Genomic DNA, 12,556 nt, shown 5'->3' with positions numbered 1-12,556 from the left:
AGAAAAATAATTAGTGTAGCTTATTTGGTTCCTGGGATTTACCCAAAAACATTAAAAATGTTACAACTGACTGTTTTAGGCAGTAATTCACATTGAAAAATTTAATATTTCATTTCAGCTCAATTTCAATAAACAGCTGGATCCCATTGTGACAACTTACCCCATGGAGTGCCCCACTTAAGTGTCAACATGTGTTGAATGAACTGCATCTTTTTTTTTTTTTTTTGTAGGTATTAACGGTGGAAATGTTCAATGTTTTTGTAGTAAAGACTTGTGTGTGTCTAGACAAAAACATTGACAAATAAACCTACCCTGAGAAATATTTACTAGAGCAAAATCTAGCCTACCATTCAATTCAAAATTTGAAGTTACATTTAGCACCAAGCTAAAATGTAAAAAATAAATAAAATAATAAATAAATAAAAAACCTATGGAAGGTTTCATAGAAAATATTGTATTGCACCATTGTAATACAAAACTGTGTAATACAAAGTTATATTATATTATATTATATTATATTATAGTACAGTTTTTCTCAGTCACTTTGGTACATTTCTGGAATCATCCTTAACATTAACAGTAAGTGCATTTCTCAAAACAATTCGTACAAACAGCACCACACAATGGATTACCTGCGAAAGCCTGTAACTTTGAAAGACTGAAAGACTATTCAACAGAGAACCAGTATAATATATTTTGATCAACATGACATAAGCAATTGATAATGTAGGAAACAGCAGACAATTGTACATAATCAATTGCATGAATGTACCAAAGCATTGGCAATTTGTTCAAAAGAATGGGAAATTGCTTTTATGATGTGCACAAGTGACTAGATGATGTGGAGGTTGAACAAGTAGTTTTGAGTATTTAAATTGTGATCTGAGAAATGTACCAAAGCAACTGAGAAAAACTGTATATTATATTATATTATATTATATCAGATTAGATTTGATTATTATATCATCACCAATTGGCCCTGGATAATTTTAAACTACATACAGTATTGAAACATCATCCAGCGCATATTGTTTGATTGTTTGTTCCCTATCTGTCACTCACTCGACGTTGTGTCAACGTAGTGACACTAGGGGTCTGTCAATTTGATAAATTGTGATAAGTTTGATGAGTTAACTTGATAGTATATTTATAAATGAATAATTATTTGTAGTTATGTTTCATATACAATACGACCACTAAAATTATGAGCTATCTGGTTAATTTCACACTTATGTAAATTGATTGTGCAAAGATTAAAAGAATAGATTCAAAACGTAATTATAATAAATGAATATATAGACGAACAAACAGATAATGTTCATGTTTTATTTGTTATGTTTACATAAGAAAACTGAGGTGACTGAAGAGGCGTTTGCTGGGTGAGTAAAAAATGAAGGTTTAAACTACACTGTAAACCCCAAACAAATGAGTGAACCAGTGCAAATGAGTTGTGCACTGTGTGATATTGAATATATGTCAGATTCTGTGTGTTCTGTGGTTGCAGGATGTTCATGGACGGGCCTGAAGATGAGAGGACTAAACTCATGAGCTGTTTAGGAGCATTCAGACAGTACTGGAGCACTCTGCCTCAGGTCAACACATCTGATCTACACACACATACTCACAAACACACTAACTCACTCGCGCACACACACACACTAATTCATACTCACTCACACATATACACTCACTCTCACACACTCACACATATACACTCACTCACACACACACACTCACACACTCACACATATACACTAACACACACACACACACACTCACTCACAAACACACTAACTCACTCGCACAAATACACACTCACTCACTCACACTCACTCTCACACATATACACTCACACTCACACATATACACTCACTCTCACACACTCACACATATACACTAACACACATATACACTCACTCACAAACACACTAACTCACTCGCTCACACATATACACTCACTCTCACACACACACACACACACACTCACACATATACACTCACTCTCACACACTCACACATATACACTCACACTCACACATATACACTCACTCACAAACACACTAACTCGCTCACACACACTCACACATATACACTCACACACTCACACATATACACTCACTCACAAACACACTAACTCACTCGCTCACACATATACACTCACTCTCACACACACACACACACACACACTCACACATATACACTCACTCTCACACACTCACACATATACACTCACACTCACACATATACACTCACTCACAAACACACTAACTCGCTCACACTCACTCACACACACACACTCACACACTCACACATATACACTAACACACACACACACACTCACTCACAAACACACTAACTCACTCGCACAAATACACACTCACTCACTCACACTCACTCTCACACATATACACTCACACTCACACATATACACTCACTCTCACACACTCACACATATACACTAACACACATATACACTCACTCACAAACACACTAACTCACTCGCTCACACATATACACTCACTCTCACACACACACACACACACACTCACACATATACACTCACTCTCACACACTCACACATATACACTCACACTCACACATATACACTCACTCACAAACACACTAACTCGCTCACACACACTCACACATATACACTCCCTCGCACACACACGCACACTCACTTGCACACACTCGCATACGCACACGCTTACACACACTGGTTTCCATGTTTTTTGGGGACCCTCCATAGACATAATGATTTTTATACTAAACAAACTTTATATTCTATCCCCTAACCCTAACCCTCACAGAAAACTTTCTGCATTTAGACTTTTTCAAAAAACATCATTTAGTGTGATTTATAAGCTGTTTTCCTCATGGGGACAGACAAATTGTCCCCACAATGTCAAAAATTTCGGGTTTCACTATCCTTATGGGGACATTTGGTCCCCACAAAGTGATAAATACCCGCATGCACTCACACACACTCGCACGCACACTCACGAACACGCTTACACTCACACACACTCACACTGACTCACTCACACACACACACACACACACACAACACACACAATTATATATATAATTTATGAAAATGTACATACGCTATCAGTCACAAGTTTAGCCATACTTGACTGAATGTTTCTGTTGATCTTAAAAACAGTTTTAGTGAAACGACTTGTTTAAATTCTTGAAAAAAATTAATAACAGAAAGATAATTTTATCAAGTGGATGAGTTGGAGAGGACAGGAAAGGAAAAGCAGTCAACAAGTGTCCAGCACACATGTGAACATTGTAAATCTAAGCTTAAGTTGGTTGAACCAGTTTGAATCCAGGGCGTGCTGAGTGACTCCAGTCAGGTTTCCTAAGCAACCAAATTGACCCGGTTGCTAGGGAGGGTAGAGTCACAAGGGATAAACTCCTCGTGGTCGCTATAATGTGGTTCTCGCTCTCGGTGGGACGTGTGGTGAGTTGTGCGTGGATGCTGCAGAGAATAGCGTGAAGTCTCCACACGCTCTATGTCTCCGCGGTAACACACTCAACAAGCCACGTGATAAGATGCGTGGATTGACGGTCTCAGACGTGGAGGCAACTGAGATTGATCCTCCGCCACCCGAATTGAGGCGAGTCACTACACCACCACGAGGACTTAGAGCACATTGGGAATTGGGAATTCCAAATTGGGGAGAAAAAAGGGAGGAAAATCCAAAAAAACAAAAACAATAATTGGCTCATTGCTTCCTGAAATAAGTCATATTTTAATAGGGGTTTAGAACTTTTTTGGTTTTGATACCCCCAGCCTGACATTAAGTCAGAATGCTACAGAGACTGTATATGTGTACGTACAAGGTTATTGTCTAACATGAAGTGTGTGATGTCACTGCAGGAGTCACATGATCAATGCGTGCAGTGGATTGTGTGCTTCATTCATAGTCAGCACAGCCCCAAACGCATCTCCTTCCTGTATGACTGTCTGGCTATGGCAGTGGAGACCAGCCTGCTGCCTCCCAGGTAAACACATCTGTGCAGTCCTGGATATTACATTAAACCCAAACCTGACCTGAAAACAAGACCCTGTGACCTGACCGGTACTGCCCCATTTTTACTAGACTCTGATGCACGGATTATCACAGGCTCTGCCATAAAGATGACGTAAAATATTTAAAATTGGGATGTCAAATGTACCAGTACCAAGTCGATATCAGAAGTCTTTATGCAGTATCTTTAATACATCGTATCATCCCGAGTGCTGTCTAACTGATTAATCAGCCAATAGTTTTAAATCGATTTATTGAATGTTAAAAAATAAAATTGTCATAGTCTTTCATTACTGTTATGTGCACAGGCTGCAATAGTCATAAATAAATCCCAGATGCATTTTATTGTGCAACCAAAATCCCAATAACAACTAGAAAAAATGAATAAACAATATTAACAAATAATAAATGAGCCGAAATACACGGGGACTCTTATTTTGAAAAGTCGCGCTCCCAGCTCACACAAACACATAAGGCAAACAAAATATGTACTCTTACAATCATCTAGAAATGTATTACAATAATAACACTATAAAGTAAACATGATGCTGTCTGTTATGTTGTTAATATTAATTAAACAACAATATTGACGAAAACACTTTATTAATGACTGTTTACTTCAATAATTTGAAAACTTTAAGCAATGTTTATGCTAATGTTGAGGCACTCCCCTTTTGGAGCACACACCATGAAAATGGCATTCCCTAACTAAAATAGTTGCAGTTTCGGAAGCCTTCGGGATTCAGGCATAATTTTTGGTATCTTCTGAAAGAGGACAATTAATGCTTAATTTTCACAATGTAATATGAGTAAAAAAGTTAGAAAAACCTAAGTATATTGGAACTAAAGTGTACAGCATATAACAATGTTTTTTATTATTAAAATAAAATATCTATTAAAAATGTGTCAGAGCAACCCAGAAAAGCAATGGTCTCCGAGCCAAAAGTCTCAATAAGTTACGTTTCAAATTTCAAGAATGATAGCACAAAAAATTTGGCTCCTGCGAGCTTTGTTTTCATGTCTAGGCATTTTTCCAATATTTGTTTGGATATAGCGCTGTTTTGAATAAAGTACATTCTTTATAAATAAAAAAAAAAGGTAATTTGGAGGCGTGCTCATTTTGTATGCAAGACTATTCTGGATTAATTAATTTACAGTTACAGAAACACTGCTCAGGGTGTGTTATATACTGGATTCTTACAGAAGAATTCTGATGTAAACAATGGACATTTCATCATTATTTCTCTGACATATCACTTTTTGGACTACAAGTACAATGTAGTGTTATGCCCTGGACTCTTGCCATGGAAAGTTTACTCATGTGTGACGGTTTGGATTTATGTGTGGCTCCATATTTCATAATGAAGGTGTGAATTCCTGCATTGCTTTTGATTCATTTATACTCCTGTCAAAAATTGTTATATACAGTGGCAATAAAAGTATGTGAACCATTTTTAATTAGCTGGTTTTCTACAATAAAATCATCTTTCATCTTCATCAAAGTCACAAGTATAGACAAACACAATGTGCTTAAGCTAACAACATACAAACAGTTTTAATCTTTCATGTCTTTATTGAACACATCCCATTAAACATTCACAGTGCTATTGAAAAAGTAAGTGGATATAATAACTGGTCAATACTTCTTTGGCACCAATAACCTCAATCAAGTGTTTCCAGTAGCTGCGGATTAGATCTGCACAACGTTCAGAAGGAATTTTTGACTATTCTTCCTTACAGAACTGCTTTAGGTCAGCCATATTCTTAGTATATTCAGTGTGAACCGCTCTCTTGAGGTCATTCCACAGCATCTCTATTGGGTTAAAGTCTGGGCTCTGACTGGGACACCCCAAAAGGTGGATTTTCTTTTTTTGAAGCCATTCTGTAGTGGATTTACTTCGATGTTTAGGGTCATTGTCCTGCTGCATCATTCAACTTCTACTGATCTTCAGCTGGTGCACAGCCACCCTGACATTATCCTGTAGGATATCTTGATAAACTTGGGAATTAATTTTTTTCCTTGATGATGGCAAGCGGTCCAGGCCCCAAAGCAGCCCTAAATCATGATGCTCCCTCCACCATACTCCGCTGGGATGATGTTGTGGTGCCCTTTTCACTCCATACGTAGTGCAACATGTTCTTCCCAAACAATTCAATCTTAGTTTCATCAGTCCACAAAACATTTCCCCTGTAGCGTTGTGGAGTGTCAAGGTGGTCTTTGGCAAATTTCAGTTGTGCAGCAATGTTTTTGTTGGAAGGCAGCGGCTTCCTTCGTAGTGTCCTGCCATGGACATCATGCCTGTTTAATGTTTTCCGTATAGTAGACTCATGAACAGAGATGTCAGTTCCAATGATTCCTTCAAGTCTTTATCTGTCACTCTAGGGTTCTTTTTTACCTCACTGAGCATTCTGTGGTGTGCCCTTTGGGTCATCTTGGCTGGATGGCCACTTCTAGGGAGAGTACCTATAGTACTAAATTGTTTCCATTTATAGACAATTTGTCTAACTGTGGACAGATGAATATCTAAGCTCTTCGAGATATCTTTTGTAACCCTTTCCAGCTTATGCAAAGCAACAATTCTTTATCATAGGTCTTCTGATATCTCTTTTTTGCGAGGCATGGACCATGCCAGCAGATTGTGAATAGCAAACTCAAAATGTTTGCGTGCTTTTTATTAGTCAAAGTAACTCTAATACACACCTCCAATCTCGTTTCATTAATCTGATGCCAGGTTTGCCAACTCCTGACTCAATTAGCTTTTGTTGACGTCATTAGCCTAGAGGTTTACATACGTTTTTCCAACCTACACTGTGAATGTTTTAATGATGTATTCAATATGTACAAGAACAATACAATCATTTGTGTGTCATTAGTTAAAACAGATTGTGTTTGTTCATTATTGTAACTTAGATGATCAAACCAGATTTTAAGACAAATTTTTTACATAAATACAGATAACTCCAAAGGGTTCACTTTAACACTTTTAACCTTTAAATTATATATAGTTTGTCAATATTGAAGCATTTTTGGATGGTAGAGTATACAGTAAAAGTAAATTTCCTGTGGGCAGAACATTGTGCCTAAACTGAAAAATTTGAAATGGTTTTCCAAAGTTTGAAGTTTGATGGTTATACAAACATTACAGTAAAACAAACAACCATCCTAACTAGTTAAACCGATAGGTAGATAAGATTGATAGATATGTTGCTAGGTGTTGTTAGCTAGTTGCTTGGAATTTTTAGCATGTTGCTAGCATATTGCTAGCATGCAGGGTTGGGAGGGTTACTTTTGAAATGTAATCCACTACAGATTACAGAATACATGCTGTAAAATGTCATTTGTAACGTATTTCGTTAGATTACTCAAGGTCAGTAACGTATTCTAAATACTTTGGATTACTTCTTCAGCACTGGTAGATTTTTTCACTTGTGTTGACTATAAAAACTCTGTCAGTACAGTAAGACAAAATACACATGTTAAAATACATTCTCTGAAAAACCTAAATATCTTATGCAGTGTTGTTTCTAAAACAAGATAAATCAAATTGATCTTGTTTTAAGGATTTTTAGATATTTTTACAGGAAAACAATACAAAAATTATTATCAAGAATATGATTTTTGCCCTAATATCAAAGGTCTTACTAGAAAAAAGAAATTATGATCTAACGTGAATTATCTTGATAAAAAAATATGATCGTGCCTGGTAACATGTGCATGTAAAATGGCTAGAAATAGCATTTTATCTTAGCGTAAAGCTGACAATTTACACAAGGTTTATTTCTATTTCTTCTGCTCCAAACTTACTTCAAACGTTCTTCTCTGTCTGCTCGTATGAATGTAACACATCATAAGAAAGTGTTTCACCGCTGTTCAAATGCACTTTGGATCACATCATTTATATGTATAAATGTTTTCCATCTGAAAGAACTAAATATTAAATGAAACAAATGACAATAAAATGCAAAGTAATCTCTTCAGTAATCAAAATACTTTTTGAATGTAACTGTATTCTAATTACCAATGATTTAAATTGTAACTGTAGTGGAATACAGTTACTTATATTTTGTATTTTAAATACGTAATCCTGTTACATATATTCCGTTATTCCCCAACCCTGTTAGCATGTAGCATGTAACTAAGCATTTGCTAGCATGTTTTAGCATGTAGCCAGACATTGCTAGCATGTTGTTAGGCATGTCTAACATGTTTTAGCATATAGCTAGGCACTGCTAGCATGTTTCTAGGTGTTGTTAGCATGTTCTAGAATGTTGCTAGCACGTTGCTTGGCATCATTAGTATGTTTTGGCGTGTTGCAATTGATATTGAGAATTATGCAATGTCTCTGGTATTGGTGTGGACATTTTGGTATCATGACATCCCTGGTTAATATTTTTTCAAACCTGAACTCAATGCAAACCTGAAGTTAAAATGAAAAACTGACCGAACCTTTTTCTGTTGCATCCTGTGTGCTTTGACACAGGCAGAATCATGAATCATGTGATCTAAAGGAAGACTGATTGTGATGTAGCTTAAATAGTTCTCTCTACTGAAGTGTCATGTATTACTGTGTGCTGTAGGATGGTGTGTCAGGCTTTGGTCAGCTCTGACACTCTGGAGTGGGAGAGGACTCAACTTTGGGCTTTGACATTTAAACTAATTCGCAAAATCATTGGAGGAGTCGACTACAAGGTACCAGGCATCTATATTCAATCTGTCATCCTGAAACATTAACAGGGACAGTGAACTCGATTTGTGCTGAATTTGATCAATAAAGTATATGTCTCTCTGTCTGTCTTTCTGTCTGTATACCCTATATTCCAATCTCTCTGTGTTGTTTTTCAGGGTGTGAGGGATTTACTAAAGGCTGTGATGGATAAGATTCAGACCATCCCAAACTTTGTGAGCTCAGCGGTGGTTCAACAGCTGCTGGCAGCACGAGAAGTATGTCTGAATTCACACTATGATGGACAGATGGAGTTTCTTGTAGAGACGGGTCAATCAGTGAGGCTTACTTTTGAATTTATGTATCTTTGTTTTGTTTAATTAAGCTTTAATATTGCTCTTATAACAGTAAGACAGTCAGCACCACACTAAAAGCGTCACACAGAAGTTGTATCTCTAAGATCGGTTTGTTCAAAACTGTGATATATTGCAATATTTCACTTGTCTCTTAATTATCTTCATTGGACTTTGTTGCTTTACTTTATATCATCATAAAGCATTGCATAGAAGTAGCGTAGTGCATGTCAGTGTTAGTTGAAAACAGTGTAAGGGAATAGCAGGCCTTAGTTTCAGCATTTTTATAAATGCATACAGTCTATCTGTATGGAGGATGTGTACGGACATCCTTTCAAATGAAACAACTTATAGACTTAAATTCTTAGCTCGTTTTGAGTTTGCATTTTGGTAGAAGAGAAATAGTGTTTGTTGACCTGATGTTGCAGTATGTTTTGACTTCTCACACACTTACTCTTTCACACGCCACCAAATATGAATATGAAAACTAAATGTTATAATCAAATAAGAAATATAATAAATTATAATTAATGTACAATTTATTTAAATTGATAAACTTAGAAACACATTGTGATTGGTACACATTCAGTTCATTGAAGCATAACAACCCTATGAGAAAACATACTCGTGCATTACAGCAGGTAAACAACTTCACCAAATAGTTAAAAATCCATGAGGAGAGTGATTTCATGCCGCTGCTGAACAGTTGTTACACTCTCTTCCCGCTTCGCCGACACTCAAGTGAGTTGCGTCACAGTTGGACATTCTTTCTGAACTTACGGACATGATGTAACCATGCAAGGATGAATGACCTATGCCTCCGATTTCGTGTGAAATCCATCCTGACAGCTCTAAATAAGAATCTCTATTGTAGACTTACCGTAGTGAATCAAGGTAAGGCAAAAACATGGTTTAGAAGACGGGTTGTTGGTGTACTCACTGATTAATTCAATTGTATTCATTTCTAAAACAATTTTTTTTATATAGTGTAGCTTTTATTAATCAACGATCTATTAGCTTAATCAAATTATTAACCGATTGATTAATCATTAACATTCCTAGAATATATATACTATAAGTATTGATTATCATTGTCCCATGTCTGCCAAACATGTTGAGTGATCCAAACATCATCTGCAGCCTGAAACTGAACTTCTGATCAGATGAATGTACTTAACTGCATAGAGAGCTATAGGATGCTCTCTTGCTCCCTATTTAGTGAATGACTTAACCTCCAGTGTGCTGTCTTTCTGCACTGGTCTCAGAACAGTTTGAAATGCACCTTATTTTCATCCTAACTCCATATAAAGCCTCTGAGAGACACATTTTTCAGCTTTTGCATGAATACATTTATTCTCAATGTGAAAATACACAGTAAATATATAGGAATGCATTTATTAATGTTAATGAATAGAACCATATTGAACAGTGATAACAAAATATAATATAACAAAATTTATATTAAAATGAAGTGAAATGACGCACAGAACACATCTTATTTAGATGTGCCAGAAGTTTAACCCTTAAATGACAGTGTAGAGTGTTGCGAACAGAATCCAGTCAGTTTTAATTCATTTAAAGGATGTGTTGCATATAGCAAAGCCAAAATACAACAGGGTCACACAAGGATATATATAATTAAAGTCAGAAGTTTACATACACCTTTACATACATTTTCACAATTCCTGACATTTAATAGTAGAAAACATTCCCTGTCTTAGGTCAGTTAGGATCACTACTTTATTTTAAGAATGTGAAATGTTAGAATAATAGTAGAGAGAATTATTTATTTCAGCTTTTATTTCTTTCATCACATTCCCAGTGGATCAGAAGTTTACATAGACTTTATTAGTATTTGGTAGCATTGCCTTTAAATTGTTTAACTTGGGTCAAATGTTTTGGGTAGCCTTCCACAAGCTTCTCACAATAAGTTGCTGGAATTTTGTCCCATTCCTCCAGACAGAACTGGAGTAACTGAGTCAGGTTTGTAGACCTGCTTGCTCACACACGCTTTTTCAGTTCTGCCCACAAATTTTCTATCGGATTGAGGTCAGGGCTTTGTGATGGCCACTCCAGTCCCTTGACTTTGTTGTCCTTAAGCCATTTTGCCACAACTTTGGAGGTGTAAGTGATTGAACAGTACTGACTGGCATTTAAGGCTTTGGATATCTTTTTATATCCTTTTCCATCTTTATAAAGTTCCATTACCTTGTTACACAGGTCTTTTGACAGTTCTTTTCTGTTCCCCATGACTCAGTATCTAGCCTGCTCAGTGCATCCACATGAGAGCTAACAAACTCATTGACTATTTATACAGACACTAATTGCAATTTAAAAAGCCACAGGTGTGGGAAATTAACCTTTAATTACCATTTAAACCTGTGTGTGTCAGCTTGTGTGTCTGTAACAAGGCCAAACATTCAAGGGTATGTAAACTTTTGATCAGGGCCATTTGGGTGATTTCTGTTATTATTATGATTTAAAAAGGAGCCAGACAACTATGTGATAATAAATGGCTTCATATGATCACTATCCTTAAATAAAAGACAGTTTTTTTACATGATCAGTCATATTTTCAAAATCAATGCCAAAATTTCACAATTTCTGCCAGGGTATGCAAACTTTTGAGCACAACTATATATATATATATATATATATATATATATATATATACACTATATTGCCAAAAGTATTCACTCATCTGCCTTTAGACACATATGAACTTAAGTGACATCCCATTCTTAATCCATAGGGTTTAATATGACGTCTTCAACTCTTCTGGGAAGGTTTTCCACAAGGTTTAGGAGTGTGTTTATGGGAATTTTTGACCATTCTTCCAGAAGCGCATTTGTGAGATCAGACACTGATGTTGGACAAGAAGGCCTGGCTCGCAGTCTTCGCTCTAATTCATCCCAAAGGTACTCTATCGGGTTGAGGTCAGGACTCTGTGCAGGCCAGTCAAGTTCTTCCACACCAAACTCGCTCATCCATGTCTTTATGGACCTTGCTTTGTGCACTGGTGCGCAGTCATGTTGGAACAGGAAGGGGCCATCCCCAAACTGTTCCCACAAAGTTGGGAGCATGGAATTGTCCAAAATCTCTTGGTATGCTGAAGCATTCAGAGTTCCTTTCACTGGAACTAAGGGGCCAAGCCCAGCTCCTGAAAAACAACCCCACACCATAATCCCCCTCCACCAAACTTCACAGTTGGCACAATGCAGTCAGACAAGTACCGTTCTCCTGGCAACTGCCAAACCCAGACTCGTCCATCAGATTGCCAGATGGAGAAGCGTGATTCGTCACTCCAGAGAACGCGTCTCCACTGCTCTAGAGTCCAGTGGCGGCGTGCTTTACACCACTGCATCCGACGCTTTGCATTGCACTTGGTGATGTATGGCTTGGATGCAGCTGCTCGGCCATGGAAACCCATTCCATGAAGCTCTCTACGCACTGTTCTTGAGCTAATCTGAAGGCCACATGAACTTTGGAGGTCTGTAGC

The 12,556-nt window shown here is 37.0% G+C and overlaps 1 protein-coding gene across 1 annotated transcript in view; it reads left to right on the top strand.

The window, feature by feature from the left end:
• Positions 1-1,504: 1,504 nt before the first annotated feature.
• Positions 1,505-12,556, top strand: part of LOC127416019 (mediator of RNA polymerase II transcription subunit 23-like) — a 119,309-nt gene continuing 108,257 nt past the window's right edge. Inside the window, exons 1-4 of the mRNA XM_051655090.1 lie at positions 1,505-1,592; positions 3,890-4,014; positions 8,619-8,730; positions 8,884-8,982. Coding sequence (XP_051511050.1) covers positions 1,506-1,592; positions 3,890-4,014; positions 8,619-8,730; positions 8,884-8,982 — 423 coding nt within the window. The 5' untranslated portion in view covers position 1,505. The remainder of the gene's footprint in view (positions 1,593-3,889; positions 4,015-8,618; positions 8,731-8,883; positions 8,983-12,556) is intronic.

This window comes from Myxocyprinus asiaticus, chromosome 25 (assembly GCF_019703515.2).
Source record: "Myxocyprinus asiaticus isolate MX2 ecotype Aquarium Trade chromosome 25, UBuf_Myxa_2, whole genome shotgun sequence".
Lineage (NCBI taxonomy): Eukaryota > Metazoa > Chordata > Actinopteri > Cypriniformes > Catostomidae > Myxocyprinus > Myxocyprinus asiaticus.
Note: the sequence above shows the minus strand (reverse complement) of the source record. Positions and strands in the feature narration are given on the sequence as shown.